At 43.8% G+C, this 19,288-nt stretch overlaps 1 protein-coding gene across 1 annotated transcript; it reads left to right on the forward strand.

Moving 5' to 3' along the window:
* Positions 1–7,761: 7,761 nt before the first annotated feature.
* On the forward strand, positions 7,762–12,635 carry LOC105035019 (pentatricopeptide repeat-containing protein At3g26782, mitochondrial). The gene is made up of 2 exons (XM_010910409.3): positions 7,762–8,788; positions 11,270–12,635. The coding sequence occupies exons 1-2, from the start codon at positions 7,868–7,870 to the stop codon at positions 12,311–12,313; spliced, it is 1,965 nt and encodes a 654-aa protein (XP_010908711.2). The 5' UTR covers positions 7,762–7,867; the 3' UTR covers positions 12,314–12,635.
* The last annotated feature ends 6,653 nt before the right edge of the window (positions 12,636–19,288 follow it).

Consider the following 19,288-nt stretch of genomic DNA (forward strand, 5'->3'; position numbering starts at 1 on the left):
CTGCCCGATGGAGCGTCGGCCCTGGCCAACCATAACTTGGCCAGAAGGCTATGCCAGGCGCTCCTTCTCCCAGCCGACGTTGAGGCCATGAAGAATCAGCGTGTCTCCGACATGCTGTCTTTGTTCTACCCGACAATGATCCAGGTAAGTCTTCTTTCTTTCCGTTCTCACTACCGTTTGTTGTAAGTTCGATCTTCTGACGGTCGGCTTCATTTTGTGCAGTTGATTTATAACATATCCGAGCTGGAGGCTGGATATCGAAGATTCGGTGACATGCGCGCGGCCTGAAAAGATAAGGCTGCTGCCACCGAAGCCGATAAGGTCATACTGGTCGACCAGCTGCAGCAGTCGGTCGACCGGGAGGCCCGACTTGAGGGGGAGATCTCTTGTCTCAACGAGGAGGTTTTCCGACTCACAGGCGCCTTGGCGACTTCAGGGACCGAGCTGCAGTCGGCCCGGGACGACGTCAAGCGAAAGTCCCGAACCATCTATCGGCTGCGTCACGAGAGGGACAGCTTCGCCAAGGAGCTCAAGTCCGAATGCGAGCAGCTCCGAGCAAGTCTCGGGAACCTCGCTAAGGCCGAAGAAAGTCTGTCCATTGCTCAGGTCGACACAGACATCGCAAGGGCAGAAGCGGAGTCGGTGAAGGAAGCCATGGGTCGGGCTGTAGAAGACACTCAGAGTTGTCCGGCTCTCGATACTGCTCGACTCTAGTCGACGGTAGCCCGATCTCGAGCGGTATCATCGCTTCCGTCCCATAGGCCAAACTGAAAGGTGACTCTCCGGTGGGGACATGGGGTGTCATCCGGTACGCCCACAGGACGGAGTTCAACTCCTCGATCCAGAGGTCTTTGGCTTCATTCAGTCGAATTTTTAGTCCATGCAGAATGGTCTGGTTGGTCACCTCGACCTCACCGTTGGATTGTAGATGCCCGATCGAGGTCAGTCGGTGCGTGATGTGAAACCTCGCATAGAAGTCTCTGAAGTCCTGATTGTCGAATTGTCGCCCGTTGTCGGTGATAACGGTGTGCGGCTATCCAAACCTGAAGATGATGGATTTCTGGATGAAGTCTTCCATCTTCACTCGGTAATTTGTGCTAGGGGCTCGACTTTCACCCACTTAGTGAAGTAGTCGATGGCGATAACTATGAACTTCCTTTGGCCAGACGCTGGTGGGAAGGGATCGAGTATGTCGACCCCCCACTGGGCGAAGGGCCACGGGGCGACAATAGGGGTGATTTGGCTGGCTGGTCGGTGTTGTATATTGGCGTACCTCTGACATGGCTCACACTTTTGAACTAACTCAGCTGCATCCTTCCTCATAGTGGGCCAGTAGTAACCCTACCGCAGGACTTTGTAGGCCAAGGATTTGCCCCCCAAGTGATTTCCACAGATCCCTTCATGTACTTCTCTGAGCGCGTAGTCCGCGTCGGTCGGTCCCAAACATCTGAGCAAGGGAAGAGAGAACGATCTTTTGTAGAGTCGGCCATCCATTATCACGTATTGGGAGGCCGACCATCGGAGCCGTCTGGCCTCCGTGGGATCTTCAGGGCTGATCCCATCGGTCAGGTACCGAATAATTGGATCCATCTAGCTTGGTTCGGTCGTCAGTTGCAGCACCTCCTCGGCCTTGTCGATGCTCGACTGCTCGAGATTCTCCACGAACATCCGGCCCAAAGCGTCGTAGGCTGAAGTCGCTAACCTGGAGAGTGCATCGGCCCGAGCATTCTCTGACCTAGGGATATGGGAGATCTCAAAATATCCGAGGCGTGCCACAAGATCTTTCACCTTCTGGAGATATCTTGCCATAGCCGGGTCTCGCACCTCGAATTCGCCCTTGACCTAGCCCACGATCAACTGAGAATCGGAGAAGACCCGGAGGCTGTCGACCCAAGCTCCTTGGCCATCCTCAAGCCAGCGAGGAGTGCTTCATACTCAGCTTGATTGTTGGAAGCTTTAAAGTCGAATCGGAGGGCGTACTCAGTGACCATCCCTTCCGAGTTGGTGAGCAGGAGTTCGGCCCCGCTCCCCCGAGCATTTGAAGCTCCATCGATGTGTAGTACCCAGGTGGACCCGAGGTCAGGCTCGGGGATCATAGCTCCTCCGGGCTTCCCGCCTTCTGACCCTTGGTCGGTTGTCGGGCACTCCGCAATAAAGTTGGCCAAGACCTGGGCCTTCAGAGTGGATCGTGGCCGGTATTGTATGTCGAACTCACTGAGCTTCATCGCCCATTTCGCCAGTCGTCCCGATGTGTCGGGTCGGCGCAATATCACCCTCAAGGGCTGGTTGGTGAGGACCACAATGGCATGCACTTGAAAGTATGGATGGAGTCGTTGTGCGGACACGGTCAGGGCGAATATCATCTTCTCCGTCTCCGTGTACCAAGTTTCAGCACCACGGAGCACTTTGCTGGTGTAGTATATAGGTTGATGAATTCGGCTCTCATTCTCTCGGACGAGCACTGAGCTAACCACCTCGGGGGAAGTGGCCCAATAGAGATACAGCGTCTCTCCGACTTCCGGCTTCACCAGCAGCGGTGGGGAAGCTAGGTACTTTTTCAGGTCCTCGAAGGCTCGTTGGCACTCATCCGACCAAGAGAAGCCCCTCACCTGCCTCAGGGTCTTAAAGAACAGAAGGCATCTCTCAGCCGACCGAGAGATGAATCGGTTGAGGGTGATGATTTTTTCGTTCAGCTGCTGGACCTCCTCCTTGGTGTCCGGGTGTCGCATGTCGATGATTGCCTTTATTTTCTCAGGGTTGGCCTCGATTCCACATTGAGAAACGAGGAACCCGAGGAACTTCTTCGAAGTCACTCCGAAAGCACACTTAATCGGATTCAACTTCATCCGATGTCGTCGTAGAGTGCGAAAAGCTTCTTCGAGATCTCGAACATGATCTGTAGTCTGCACACTCTTTACCAGTATGTCGTCCACATACACTTCCATATTGCGCCCAATTTGGTCTTTGAAGACCTTATTAACGAGTCGCTGGTAGGTGGCTCCGGCATTCTTCAGTCCGAAGGGCATTACTCTGTAGCAGTAGAGGCCCTTCGCGGTCACGAAGGCGGTGTGCTCCTCATCTTCGGGCACCATCCAGATCTGATTGTATCCGACGAAAGCATCCATGAAGCTGAGCAATCGGTGGCCGGACATCGCGTCTACCAGCTGGTCGATTTTTGGGAGTGGGAAGCTGTCCTTCGGGCAGGGGCGGTTTAGGTCGGTATAGTCGAGGCAAATCCTCCAACTTCCGTTGGCCTTTTTCACCATGACGACATTGGCGAGCCAATCGGGATATATAGTTTCTCTGATGAAGTCTGCCTCGAGTAGCTTGTCCACTTCTTCGTCGATGGCCTTCTGTCTTTCAGGGGCAAAAGATCATTTCTTCTGCCTCACCGGCTTCCTCGCCGGGTCAATGTTGAGTCGGTGTGTTATTGTCTCCGGGGGGATGCCCGGCATATCCGCTGCCGACCAAACGAACATGTTGACATTGGCCTTCAGTAGCTCCACCAACTGTCGTCGCTCGGGATTGGGTAATTGAGATCCGACCCATACCATTCATTCTGGATTCCCCGTTATCAGGATGGGAACAAGCTGTTCGGCCGGTTCGCCTCGTTCTTCCTCCTCCCGTTGGTCCAACTTGTCGACCGTCAGGGAGCCCTTCAACTCGTTGCTTTGAGCGGAGATCTGGAAGCATCGTCGAGCGAGCTGTTGATTTTCACGCATCTCCCCGACTCCATTTTTGATCGGAAATCGAACCAGGAGATGATACGTCGAAACTATCATCCTGAGGGCATTTAGTCCGGATCTTCCAAGTATGGCATTATAGGCCGAAGGCACGTGGATGACCGCAAAGGTCAAGTGGACTGTGCTCTGTCGGGGTTTGGTTCCAGCCGTTACGGGCAAAGTAACTTCTCCTTCCACCGTGACAGCATCTCCAGCAAAGCCTATCAGGGGTGTAGAGACTCTCTTGAGCTGATCAGCTGACAGTCGCATCCGGGAGAAAGTCGAGTAAAACAAAATGTTCGTTGAACTTTCATTATCTACAAAGATTCTTTTTACATCATAATTTGCTATTGTTGCCGAGACAACAACAGCATCGTCATGGAGAGTTTGTATACCCCGAACATCTTCATCTGTAAAAGTAATTTTGCTATCTGGGCGCAGCTTCTTCGTCGACTCCCCTCCTGCAGACGTCCCTGGGCCCAGTCGTTTGGAGATCATATTAATGACCCCGGCCATAGGTTGGTTAGTCGTTGCTTCTTCAGTCGGCTGGGGTCGTCAGTCGGTGATGGACCGGGTCGGCAGGTTCCTCCAAAATTTATCGAGATATCTCCGGCGTATGAGGGTCTCGATCTCATCCTTGAGTTGGATGCACTGCTCAGTGTTGTGGCCGTGGCCCCGATAAAATCAACAGTACTTTCGTCGGTCGAGGCCCTTTGCCTTCAGAGGTGGAGGCTATCGCAGATATTCTTCCCCTTCGATCTCCATCAAAATCTACGCACGAGGAGCAGAGAGAGTATAGGAGTCATACCTGGGGCGCGTCGGTCTCGGACTCCGTTGTCGGGGTGACCTTTGGTTCCGTCGTGGGGGTGAGACCCGACTGTCGGTCGGGGGCCTGCTAGGCTCGACAGGGGCCCGACCCTTCCTTCGCTTCTCCTTCGGGCCCTTGGATTCGGTCAGACGTCGGTCGGAAGCTCCTTCGTCCGTGCGCATGTACTTGTACGCACGCTCCAGCAGTTCGGCATACGTCCGGGGGAGGGTCTTGTCCAAGGAGTATGTGAATCGAGATGCCCTCAACCCCCGCTTCATGATCGAGATGGCCATGTCTTCATTGAGGTCCCGGACCTCAAGCGTGGCCATGTTAAATCACGCCATGAAGTGTCAGAGCATCTCGTTTTCTCCCTATTTGAGGGAGAAAAGGCTATCCGAGGTTCACGGTGGCTTCCGACTAGTGCTGAAGTGAGCCACGAAAGAGTGCTCAAGCTGCCCAAAGGTGTAGATGCTTCCTGATCGAAGATCGGAGTACCAGGCTCTGGCAGCTTTGCGGAGCATGATGGGGAAGCCGATGCAAAGAAGAGCATCGGTCACCCCTTGGATTGTCATGAGAGCCTTGTAGCTCTCCAAGTGGTCGACTGGGTCGGTGAAGCCGTCGTAAGGCTCCACATGTGGTATTTTGAACCGACTGGGGATCGGTTCGTCGAGGATGAGTCGGGAGAGAGGTTGGGCGGTCTGGAAGTCAATATCGTTCGAGGACTTCTGTTCGTCCACCTGCAGTTGGACAAGCTGATGGTCGATTTCTTCGAACCTGCGTTCGTAGTCGTCGACCCATCGGTGCTAAGAGACTCCGAGGGTGGAGTCTCCTGATGAATCCGAGAGGGAGGCGGACAGTGTTCGCGGCCGCTTCTCCTTCTTTGCTCGCTCCAGCTGGGAAGGAGACGGTCGTCGGGACTGACGGGCATCATGCCGTGGCCACCTCTCCTCCTCTCGGTGGGAGCGCTGTGATAGGTGCTCCCGAAGAGGTGACGAAGACTGACGCGGGTGCCGGTGGCTGCTCCTGGAGAGCATCAGGTGTACCACCGGTTGCCCCGCCGGTGAGGGCGGCAACCGAATAGGTTGTTGTTGAAGGCCCTTGACCGCGTCCGTCAACACGGTCATCTGCCACACGATCGCCGCGATCTGTGCCTCCGTGGTCACCGCAGGATGCGGAGAGCTAGGTTCCACCGTGGAGGGTGGAGGAGAGGCCTCTTCCCGACGGGAAGAGTGCCTCGCCGATCCGGTGACCCTCGACCGCTGAGCTCTTGTTCTTGTCATCTCGACAGATGTTTCGAGTTCCGTGGGGGTTGTAATCCCTGGTGCTGTGGGAACCCATCCCCCCTTCCTGGCACGCCAAAACCTATTGCGGCCAATCCCCTCGTCGCCTGGTCACCGAGAACGAGCACCTACAAAAGAAGTCCGCACTGACCGGAGGTGACTCCGGCGGGGACCCTCCGATGGTCAAGTCAGAGAGGAGACTAGGCAACAGTAGAAAAGAATCAAGGAGCTCAACAAGGGAGGGTGAGAGCGGGAGCTAGAGAGGAAGAGTTCAAGGGTTTCGAAAAAATCTCCTCAGCACTGTTGCCTTCCCCAATTTATAGTAGAACGTGGCATGGCGTCGTCATTAATGGTGCAGATAATGAAAGAATTGTCAAATCATCGAGGACTGTCAGAGTCACCGTGAGGTTGTCAAATCACCGTGGGACTGTCAAATCGCTAGGGTTGACCCATGCCTTAGGTGGAATAATGCCCCAAGGTGGCTGTGCCGCATGCCGTTGTCAGGATCGACAGTCTCCAGCAGTCGTACGGTGTTTGAAGGAGCCGACCGACTGTATGTCGGTGCCTGATTGAGGGATGTCGGGCGAACCCCCAGGGACCCTCCGATGGTCAGTCGGACGGGCACCCAGGGACCCTCCGATGGTCAGTCGGGCACCTTACAAGAGTCGGATATTGGGTTCCCCAGTCTGGCTAGTCGGGGGGAGAGAGAGTCGGCCCGGCCGACATAGGTTCGATCGAGCGGCGTCGGCAGTCGTCGGTCGGCAGAGTCGGACGCTGGTCAGACGGGCCCGACAATCAGTCGGCGTGGGAGGACCGGTCGGTATATCCCAACACTAACAAAAAAAAATCTGTTTAGATGATTGGGCAGAAAATTCTATAGGATTCATATGTGGACTAGTATAATTAGTAAAATAATAAGATTACAGATTGAGCTAGGCGTATATTTATAAAAATATCTAAGAGTAGCTTTGATGTTGGCTAGCTCAGATCTTATAGAGAGAAAAATATTCTATTAAATATAAGTTCAGTTCAGCTTGTAATTTTATGATTTTGTTAGTTACACTAGTTTCATCCATGGATTTTACTGTACTTTCAACCCACTCATTTGAGCAAATCCTAAGAAGGATGATGTCAGATGTTTTATTTAGTTGATATTGTTCCAAAGAAAGTGGTGAACGAGGGTACGAAGGGGGCACGTTAAAATATATACTTGTGGTTTTAGGATGGGATCCATATACGAAGAGAGAGAGAAAGAGAGAGAGAGAGAGAGAGAGAGGGAGGGAGGGAGGGAGAGGGCCATGAGGGGGCATTTGTGGTGGATGAAAGTCAGGGGACTAGTTGGTCGGTTCTGTGTGAGCATGAGGTTGAGACAACCATGGGCCCCAGGTTGCATGTGGGATCAGGATCGTAAGCTGGTATGACAAGATGATCTATAATCCTAAGGATCAACTAGCTCTACTAGTGGATGCAGACCCAATAGCGGTTAGTATCTTTCTAATATGTTAATAATTTAAAAGAAGTATATCTAAAAACATTTCATATTCATTTTTTATCAAAATAAATTTTTTATACCGTCAAATCTTTTTTCTTTTGAACTTCATTATAGATTCTCTAATCACACTATCAAATGGAAGCGCAAATTACAACCATAAATACGTGAATATGGTAAAAAATGCACACATCCTACCCAAGACAAGAGAAACAAATGGATACATATTCTAATCATGCATATATAAAGCACGCTGTTATATGAGAGCAGTGATATAACGTTCCAATAAAATCTAATATAAGTCACTAGTAAGAAAATAAGAATAATTTATACATATTAAAATGAAACTAAATATGTATAGCAAAATTTTGTTCAGGCAGAACCTACATTATATCTATAACAAAAAGTGCCCCATCAAACTCCTCCACACCATCTTCTTCTTCTTCTTCCTTTTTTTTTTTTGGGGGGGGGGGGGGGGAGGTCTTAATGGGTTGCCGGGTGCGGGCCAGAGAAAGCAGGGCTAGCTAAAAGGGGAGTGAGGCGCCCTCTGGAAACCAAATCAAATGGAATGAGGTTTCTACCCGCCAATCTCATTCCTACTCTATCCCTCTCCAAAACTTTCTCCACCGTCTCCTCGATCGCTCCGACCAGCCTCGCCGCCCACTTCGCCCGCGCCGTCGAGCCCTCCTCCGTAGCCTCATGGAACTCCGCCATCGCCGACCTCGCCCGCGCCGGCGACTCCGCGGAAGCCCTCGCCGCCTTTGCCTCCATGCGCCGCCTCCGCCTCCGTCCGGACCGGTCCTCTTTCCCCTGCGCCCTCAAGTCCGCCGCCGCCCTATCTTCCCTTCGCTCCGGCCGCCAGCTTCACCTCCTCGCCTTCCGCCTCGGCCTCCACCCCGACCTCTTCGTTGCCTCCGCCCTCGTCGACATGTACTCCAAGTGCCGCGAGCCTGTCGACGCTCGCCGCGCCTTCGACGAGACCCCCCACCGCAACGCCGTCCTCTGGACCGCCATGATTGTCGGCTACATCTGGAATGACGCCGCCCGCGAGGCATTGTCTCTATTCAAAGAATTCCTGGCAAAGGAGGGAGCTTTAAGCTTGGACACTGTGGCAGCGGTGGCGGCGCTTTCAGCCTGTTCTCGTATTTTGGATAGGAAGGCCACAGGAGGGGTTCACGGGCTTGCAGTGAAGGTGGGGCTCGACATGGATGTCGGGGTGGGGAATACTTTGATGGACGCCTATGCAAAAGGTGGTAATTTGGAGGTGGGCCGGAAGGTGTTCGATGGAATGGCTGAGAGGGACGTGGTGTCATGGAACTCTATGATTGCTTTGTATGCTCAGAATGGGCTCTCAGCAGAAGCACTGGAATTGTACTGTAAGATGTTGAGTGATGGAGGTGTTAGGTATAGTGCAGTTACGCTGTCAGCAGTGTTATTGGCTTGTGCGCATGCTGGGGCACTGCAGATTGGGAAGTGCATTCATGATCAGGTAATGCTGATGACTTTTAGTCCAAACTTTTTATCTGGTTTATAGGTTTGCTTCTTCTGAATTTGGGTTCATGTTTTGCCAATTGAACAGATCTGGTTGTTTAATTTCAATTGATTTTGATGTGACGGTGATGTGCGTTGAGTTCATAAGAAACTTTGCTATAAAGTATTAATATTTATAAACAAACAAGAAGAGATAATTGGGAAGAGGAAAATTTTAGAGAGAGAATACATGGTGAGGATTATTTAGAGCAATTCTTAAAAGAAAGAAACTTTGTTCATGCATTGCATATAGAGCTTATCTATGTTACTGAATGAATTGTGTTTATTCTGTTAGTATGAAAGTTGGAATGTTCTGGTTTTTTCTTTTAGTTTGGTGAGGTTTGGGATCACAAGTGCTACATGTTGGTTCATGATTATGTAAAAGCTATGACATTATCCATCTTTGTGAGCAACACATGGGGAAATAAGTGAGAAGTTAAAAAGTTTGAATGAATGAATAAGAAACAAAAGATATGGCAAGGAAGTGCAAATTCCTTAGGATAGCATTTGGTGACCCAAATGGGATCATTGCAGTGATCTAAGATCACCGGTGATCCAAATTTTGTGTTGATTTGATCACCAATAATCGAAGATTACAGTGTTTTGTAGGCCCTGGTTCGATGATTAAAGATCCTTGAATATCCATAAGTAACTTATTTGGTATTCTATGGTAATCCAAGATTACTGATTATATTATATCAAAACTACCCATAATATATTCCATAAAAATATATTTATTAATCATATATAATATATTACAAATAAAATATTACTATATTTATTAATATATTAATAATTAATAGATTCTATAAAAATATATTTATTAGTCCTATAAATTATTAATCCTTTAAAAATATATTAATTGTTATTATAGAATTAATATTTTTATTTATACTTATAATATATTATTTATTAATATGAATATTTACTTCGATTAGAAAAATAAGGTAAATAAAAGTAATATATTAAATATTTTTATTATATAAATATAAAGTATAATAATATATTTTTACTTTAATTTAAAATTATTATTGAATCATAATATGACAATAATATGCTTAATAATACATTATAATGTAACATATATGATAACTATAATATATAATATCAAATATAATATAATATCATATATACAATATTAATATAACATATTAATGATATATTGATATACCAATTTTTTTGCTAGATTGAGGGGTATTTGTGTTCTTATTTCAGCTTAAGATCATTGCATGGGGGTGATCTTAGATTTTCGACCTCGAGGACGGCTATCCCATCACTAGATTGGGGGGTGATTTGAGGAATGGTGATGATTTGAAATCACTGTTACATAGAATTACTATGGTGCAACTAAATGCATTGATTTTATCATCTCCATCCACATCACTCTTGATCCTGGGTGGATCACTCCATACCAAATGCCCCATAGAGGAACAAAATTTGCTCTATCAAAAGAAGTAGAACTGTATTAGCGAATGAATCGGATAGATGATATTACAGCTAGACTCATTGGAGTCAACATTAATGAATCTACCTGGTGTGTTTGGACGTCGGCAAGTTTCACACTGTTTTCAGTTTGGATAAAGATGACTAATTTAGTGAAAAAAATGTGAGTCATCCTTTTGCTGAAAGTTCAAACACAAAGCCTAAATAATATGTGGCATTTCTGAGTTATGAAGAATATTGCTCTAACCTGACAGATTTGCAGCTCTTGTTGGAAGAGCCTCTTAATCTCTGGGTTCAAAACTTTCCCTTACTGGAGATAAGTGTACACCATCTTTCAACAAGCCCAACTTTGCCTTTGTATTTTCTGGCATTGTTTAAATTTTTGTCAAATGGTATATTAGCTGGTCAATGCATGATCATTGGTCTCAAATAGCTCGAATTGCACTTTCTAATTATCTGTCAAGGTTTTAGTGGTGGTCCTTTCACAGGATATAATGTTGAAATGTTGAGATAGACTTAATAAACATAATTAAGTACAAAGTATAATCCTATGTCAATATGAAATATGAACAGCATGTATATCATTCTATTTTGGAGGTTGGCTTTATGGATTCTAATCTGACAGTGGTCATTGTCCAGAGCCAAGTTCTTTAAAATGATAAGTAAATAATGTATTCCTTCTTATTAAGTTTATCCAACTTTTCTTTGGTGTTTCCCTCCTTTTTGTTCCCTCAGGGTCTGACTTGAATTTAACAACCACTTCATGGTGTGGTACTCTCAGCATATGCTTCATGGGTTCTAACCATCTCATGTAGTTGCTGGGTCATATCTGTCTTGTACTTATACTATATAAGTGTCCACTACTCTTTAGGCAGATCTAAACACTTACATGGAATGTATTCAATATTTTGTTATGCAGTACTTCCCGTAGATTTCCTGACCTTGTAAATGCACTGCTTGGGAAATCTAATTTTTCTACAACTGGAGCTTTTGTCAGGTGGTAAGGATTGGTTTGGAGGAAGATGTGTATGTTGGCACATCAGTAGTTGACATGTATTGCAAGTGTGGGAGAGTAGAGATAGCAAGGAAAGCCTTTAACCGCATGAAGGAAAGGAATATCCTCTCATGGTCTGCCATGGTTGCAGGTTATGGCATGCATGGCCATGGCCGAGAAGCTCTTGAGGTTTTCTATGAGATGAGGGGATCTGGAGTGAAGCCAAATCATATCACCTTTGTATCTGTCCTAGCAGCTTGCAGCCATGCAGGGCTTGTGGATGATGGCAGGTGTTGGTTTCATGCCATGAAGAAAGAATTTGGTATTCACCCTGGGGTGGAGCATTATGGATGCATCGTGGATCTCCTTGGTCGTGCTGGTTGTCTTGATGAGGCCTATGGTTTGATTAAGGAAATGACAATCAAACCTGATTTCGTGGTCTGGGGTGCTCTTCTCAGCGCATGTAGGATTCATAAAAATGTTGAGCTAGGAGAGATTTCTGCAAAGAAATTGTTTGAACTGGATCCGAAGAACTGTGGATACTATGTGTTGCTTTCAAATATATATGCAGATGCTGGAAGGTGGGATGATGTCCAGAAGATGAGGGTTTTAATGAAGAACAGAGGACTGGTAAAGCCTCCAGGGTACAGTTTAGTTGAGCTCAAGGGTAGGACTCATGTATTCTTGGTTGGGGACAAGAAGCATCCCCAGCAGAGTGATATCTATAGATATTTGGAAAAGCTAACCGTTAGGATGCAGGAAGCCGGCTATGTCCCAGATACAGGATCTGTTCTCCATGATGTAGAACAAGAAGAGAAAGAGTCAGTTTTACGTGTTCATAGTGAGAAGCTTGCTGTGGCTTTTGCAATCATGAACACAGCTCCTGGAACAACAGTCCAGGTAATCAAGAACCTCAGAGTGTGTGGGGACTGCCACCAAGCAATCAAGTTGATTGCCAAGCTTGTGGATCGGGAGATTATTGTCAGAGATTCCCATCGTTTTCATCATTTCAAGAACGGCTTCTGTTCTTGTGGTGATTATTGGTGATGATATATGATGAGAAGATATTAAGACTGCAACTCTCATGCACTGCTGCCAGGAAATAAATACAATCAGGGGTTGCTACACAAAACTTTCAGCAAAAGAAGTTGACAACATGCAATTAAGGTCCTATTTATAAAGAGATGGGCATTTTTCCAGTGAGCATTCTTATATTGCTAACAGAAGCATTAACTTAATTCCTTCTATAGTTATTTGAGAGTGGGATTTTTTCACATGTTTAATTCTTTGACTGATAAAGTAGAAGCCTGGGGCCCAGATGACGTGTACCATTTATAAATATTAATAGAGAGAAGGTTATCATGGTCAATTCAAGCCTGCAGGTTTAAATTTACCCCTGCCTTCCTCCAATGTTACGTTTACAGTAGTATTTTTTTAACTGAAACGTAATATTGTATTTCCTGAAACCCATGCCGGATAACAATCACAACCATTGGAAAATTTTCTGTTCGGAGCTTTTATCTTCTTCTGATGCACGGCGGGATAGTCTCGCAAATTGGTCTTATAGTTTGGAAGCTACCTATATCGGAAAAGATTAAAACCTTTATCTAGTTATATTACCGTAACAAAATCCTCACCGCTGAAAACTTAATGAAAAAAGGAGTTAAGGGATCAGAATCCTGTATGCTGTGTAACAACCATGCTAAGTCAACCAATCATCTATTTACAACATGCAGATATTCGATTAATCTATGGGAATCAATCTCTCCTGGATGCAAATGAGATCGCCTACCATCTAACTTCAAAGATCTCTGGGGGTCATGGAGATCTAATGGAAATAACAAAGACGAAACCCAACCTTGGGATTGCCTAATAGCCATATTCTGCTGGTGTATATGGATGGAGCGTAACAAAAGAGTGTTCGCTTTTGAGGCTAAAGCTTTCTTTGAAGTGAGAAGATCAGTTATCTCTCTTTTAAAAGACTGGACAGCAGATGCAAACAACGAAACAATAAAGCAACTACTTCAAAGCCTCTAAACAATCTAAGGGCTTTCAAACCACTGCTCTGATAGGGTCATCTGGGGCGTGAAAAACTCCCGCAAAGACAATAATAAATTAATTTTCAGAGCACTCCTTCAAAACCATGAAACGACTGGAAAGCAAATGCTGAAGTGTTTGGTGATACGCTGATGCATGAAAAACGGAAGAAATGTTCAAAGCCCTCACAGGTCCTGTAAATGTCTGTTAAAATTTCTGTATGTCTTTTTTACAGTCCTGTATTTCTCAGCAAAGTATGTTTCTCTGTTAACGATCTCTAGGTCATAGTAGCTAGGATTTTCTGCATGGGACTTTGTTTCTCCCATAAGCCGCTGAAACCACGTCCATAGGACGTGCATATCCTTTCTTGGTGGAAGTATCCTCCATTTTCCTCAAAAAGAAACAATCACAACCATTTAGAATATAATCAGTTTGTTCAAGCTAGCTAGAGTTTGATATTTCCATCCACGTCTCACACTCAAGAGTCATGATTATCAACTTTCTTATGAACGTTTTTCACCTCTTAAGGTGAATTGAGCTAAAGAAGAAAATTTAAGCACAAAGTAGTGACTGGAGCCAGAACTTCTGATTGTTGCGTCTTCTGCATTGAAATGAGAAATAATCGATTTTGTAGTTGAAAGTTGCCACGGCTCCCCAATTTCAAATTAATATGTCTGGTGGTAGTGTTTCTTTTGATACCCTGTGTTGCCTACTTTTAGTGACAAGCTAAGAGCATGGTATAGCAACTGGTTATGTTAATTATTTTTTTGTTTAAATGTTTTGTTAGTATTTCATTTTCTTAGTTTTTTATTTAGGACGCTGGTCGTTATCTTTTTGAAACAAACATATTTCTTTTAAGAGTGGATTTCATTTTAGGATCTTCAGCCAGTCCATCATACCTATCCTGATGGTCAGGTCTTTCAGCAACATTCATTTGATTTATTTTCATATCATCTGTTTCATTTATTGCCCTTCCCTTCTGCTGTTCCTTTATGGTGTTTTCATTCTATGTAGATAGGTACTTTATTTTTATAGTAACCATTTTGAAGTTAGCAGTTAGGGATGCTTACGTGGAAGAGCCTTGTTTCTAGTAATCTAAGGCTGGGTTTGGTCAGGTTGGGGGCCAGTTCCTTAAGGTGCTTTTGGAGTGAATACAATCTCTGATATTTCTTGATTTTACATGTTTTCAGGAATGGCAAAATATGATTATAAAATATGGGGTTTATCGCATTTGTTTGACATCAATTATCAGGTTCCCTAGGGTTGCCCTACATCAGGGTGTTCTGTTTGTGCAATAAATTTTTCATGAAGCTCTACAATCATGGAATAATTTTTTTTTTTTTACTTCGAGCAGAATCCTCCAAGTTAATGTTTTATTTGAATTTTCAATCTTTGGTGTTAACCAACTAAAAATTTTAAATTTAAGAAGAAAATCATAATTTTGACATAAAAACCTCCAAGTGCAGCCAGATCTGATCTTGGTGTTGCTTCTACTTCTTAAAATAATCTTCCTTGGACACCCATCTATTCAAGGGTTTCAGGAAGACATTCTCTTCCTAAATTATCGGTTTAGTAGTCATATGACATAATGATTTGTTCACAAGTAACATCCATAGAGAGGTAAGCATATATGGATCTGCTTGAACAGAGGTTTAGCCTGATCTAAGTTCAAGTTGGATGTTTAGCATTAAAACTTGAATCCCACATGTTTACTGACATATTCTGAACGAAGTTATATATACTTACATGCGCACATGCGCATGCGCGCGCAATATTCTGAACAAAGTTATATATACTTACATGCGCACATGCGCATGCGCGCGTGCGCGCACATGCGCATGCGCGCATATATATACATATATATCCCTGAACTCAATGTAAGTTTTTTTATTTTGACTTGCTTTCCCGCCGTGATCGAACGAACGCGCGCATGCACACACACACATATATATACATATATATCCCTAAACTTAATGTAAATTTTTCTATTTTGACTTGCTTTCCCGCCGTGATCGAACGAAAATGGATAAGAGGCTTGTGGAATTATCGTGATAGAGTCAGAATGGCTATATTGCTAGAAGCAAACTCCAAGCTAATATAAAGCACATGGATACAAGTTATGCCTTGGAATGAAAGATAATTTCGAATCAACTTTATCTACGAACAAGAAAACTATAAGTAAAGTAATATAACTATGAATCTCATGGAGAGTTCGATCCTGGCTCAGGATGAATGCTAGCGATATGCTTAACACATGCAAATCGGACGAAAAGTGATGTTTCCAGTGGCGGATGGGTGAGTAACACGTAAGAACCTGCCCTTTGAAGGGGAACAACAACTAGAAATGGTTGCTAATACCCCGTCAGCTGAGGAGTAAAAGAAAGAATCCGTCTGAGGGGCTCGTGTCTGATTAGTTAGTTGGCGAGGCAATAGCTTATCAAGACGATAATTAGTAGCTGGTCCGAGAGGATGATCAGCCACACTGGAACTGAGACATAACCTAGACTCCTACAAGAGGTAGCAATGGAGAATTTTGTGCAATAGATGAAAGTCTGACGGAGCAATGCCGCGTGAAGGTAGAAGGCCCACGGGTCGTGAACTTTTTTTTTGAAAAAGAAGCAATAACGGTATTTGAGAAATAAGTATCGGCTAATTTTGTGCCAGTAGCCACAATAAGACAGAGGATGCAAATGTTATCCAGAATGATTGGGCATAAAGTATCTGTAGGTGGCTTTTCAAGTCCGCCATCAAATCCCAAGGCTCAACCCTGGATAGACAGTGGAAACTATCAAGCTGGAGAGATCAGAAAGAACACCAACGATGAAAGCACTCTACTGGGCTGACACTAACATTGAGAGAAGAAAGCTAGGAGAGCAAATGGGATTAAATACCCTAGTAGTCCTGCCATAAACATATTAAGCACTGTGCATATTGACCCGTGCAGTACTATAGCTAATGCATTAAGTATCCCATCTGGGGAATACGTTCGCAAGAATAAAACTCAAAGAAATTGACAGGGGCCCGTACAAGAGGTGGAGTATGTAGTTTAATTCGATGCAAAGCGAAGAACCTTATTGGGGCTTGACATGCCGTCAATTTTCTTGAAAGAGAGGGGTACTTTCGAGAATGTGGACATAGGTGGTGCATGGCTAACATCAGCTCGTATCGTAAGGTGTTGGGTTAAGTCCCATAACGAGCACAACCCTCATGTTTAGTTACCACCGTTGAGTTGGGAACCCTGAACAGATTGTTGGTGATAAGTTGGAGGAAGGTGAGGATGACGTCAAGTCATCATGCCCCTTATGCCCTGGGCGACACATGTGCTACAATGGCCGAAACAAAGGATCACGATCTCACGAGGGTGAGCTACCTCCAAAAATCCATCCTCATATCAGATTGTAGGCTGCAACTTACCTACATGAAGCCAGAATTGCTAGCAATTGCTGATCAGCCATATGGCGGTGAATTCATTTTCGAACCTTGTATACACCATCCGTCACACTATGGGAGTTGATCATGTTCGAAGTCATTACCTTAACCACAAGGAGAGGGATGCTGAAGACTGAGTTAGTGATTGGAGTGAAATCATAACAAGATAGCCATACTAAAGGTGCAGTTGGATCACCTCCTTTTCAGAGAGAGCTAATGCTTATACTTATTGGATATTTTGGTTTGACACTGCTTCACACCTAAAAAAAAGCGAGCTACATCTAAGCTAAGTTTAGATATGGAAGTCTTCTTTCATTTCTTGATGGTGAAGTGAAGTAAGATTAAGCTCATGAGCTTATTATCCTAGGTCGAAACAAGTTAGTTGATAGGATCCCCTTTTTTATGTCCCCATGCCGTCACACAGGAGGGACATTTGAGCACAAAAAAAAGGTATATATACATACACACATACATATATATATATATATATATATATATATATATATATATATATATATATATATATATATATATATATATATATATATATATATATATATATATATATATATATATATATATATATATATATACATACATATATATATGTGTGTATATACATATATATATATTCTTGGGAATTATATCTCAAAGCTAATTGTCAGCTTATTGATGGTTGTGCTCATTTGTACTCGTATATAAATTATTTACTAATAAAAATTATTTGGCTATTTTATCATAAATATTTATATTTTTCATATAAACTTCTTGATTATGATGAAATCCTTAGGACTTATTTAAATAAAGAATTTAGTCTTCAAACTTATTCACGACTAAATGATATGTTATTACTAGGACGATAACGATATCAAGTATAGATCGTTGTGTGCCATATGAATTAATTGTTCTCTTAACCAAAGAGTATAGAAACACTGGTATGGCATGCAGTAAAATGTAAGAGTACATTCGTATCGAATGTGACCAATTGCGGAGCACTCTACTATCAAAAGTAGCTCACGAAGGGTATGGATATAAGTATCCCTCTGATCTAAGATCAATATGATGACTTACAAGCAACTCACTATACTTTGGTGTCGAACAATCTGAATTTTTAATTCAGTGACGAAAGATTTTTGGATATAGTCAATTACTTGTCAAGTCAGTGCGTAAGTCAAGATAGAATTGACCCTCTAAATTAGTAGGAGTTAATGCATCAGTATATTTTAATTTAGTAAAATCTTGATTGAAATAATCTATGTGATGGATTTGAAAGATTGAAATACAATGTGGTTAACTATTCTAGGGTTGACAATTAAACCCTAGGTCGTCTTGAGTATTAGGATCAAAGGGATGAATTATACAGTAATCATATGTTAATAGATTTTTGAATATTGCTTTGCAATCATTCGGTCTATTCAGACGTCGGATCCCATTGCTAGATGATTATATCGATTAGTTCAGAAAGTTATTTCTGTACTACCGACTTAGGTTCGAATCTATGGGGTCACGTTCAAAAGAAGTTACTGACTGATCAATGATTAAGAATCATTTTAAGATTTAATCATCAATTTGATTGATGGTTAGCCTTATGCAAAAATTGTAATCTATTATAGGAGGATTAATTAGCAATTAGATTGCTGATTAACTTAATTTGATTGAGCAAAGTAATTTGGTTCAAGTCCAATTGAATTGGTTCAAGTGAGATGACCTAATTATCTAGGGTGAATGGTTCCTGATTTGATCAGGACTTGGGCTTAATTAAATTCTGATTTGATTAGAATTTAATTATATTTGAGACCTAATTAGATTGGATTCTGATTGATCTAATTGGTTTAACCTAATTTGATTAGGTTGGAGACCTATTGGATGAAACCTTAGAGTCCAAAACAAGTTGGACTCTTCACTACCATCGACCACCCTTGTGTGCATGCCCTTCCCAACACCAAATTTAGATTGGCATGATGGATCTCCAACCTAAGAAGCCTTGTCACCCACTCTTGATAGCGATCAAGAGTTTGGACCAAGTGGTTGATCCAATCGAATTCAAATATGATTTGAATTCAAGTATAGATAAGAAATCTGTTCTCGTCCAAACACCTCCACGCCTCATCTATATAAACCTTTGATTTTTATGGGACAATAATTAGAATATAAAGGTCATTGAGAGATTATTGAGGCTAGGGTTTTGGGGCATGAGGTCTTGGATTGGATGGCCATCATTGGCGTGTGAGCATAGAAGAGAACTTCCTCCTCTTGGGTAAGCATCCTAGAAAACTGTTCTAGGATTTTGGGAGAGAGAATATCTAAAAAAGAAAGAGTTCTTCTTTCCTTCTTCCTATGCCACATATTACTCATAATCCTTCTTCAGATCTGAAGGAGTCTGAGATATCTAAAGACAAAAGATAGATTAGCCATCCAGAAGTCGTTACATGAGCTATCACTCTCAGGATGACAGATCAGCATAGAACTTCGAGTGGATCACCTGTAGAGGCTAAACATCCTGTGTGGCTGTGGGCAAACTTCAAGTCCATGAATTTCAGACATAGAGTCCTTCTA

Source organism: Elaeis guineensis, chromosome 7 (assembly GCF_000442705.2).
Source record: "Elaeis guineensis isolate ETL-2024a chromosome 7, EG11, whole genome shotgun sequence".
NCBI lineage: Eukaryota > Viridiplantae > Streptophyta > Magnoliopsida > Arecales > Arecaceae > Elaeis > Elaeis guineensis.

Coding starts and splice junctions, on each gene's coding strand:
- LOC105035019 (XM_010910409.3), top strand. CDS start 7,868: ATGAGGTTTCTACCCGCCAATCTCATTCCTACTCTATCCCTCTCCAAA. Junction 8,789..11,269: donor GGAAGTGCATTCATGATCAG/GTAATGCTGATG, acceptor AGCTTTTGTCAG/GTGGTAAGGATTGGTTTGGA.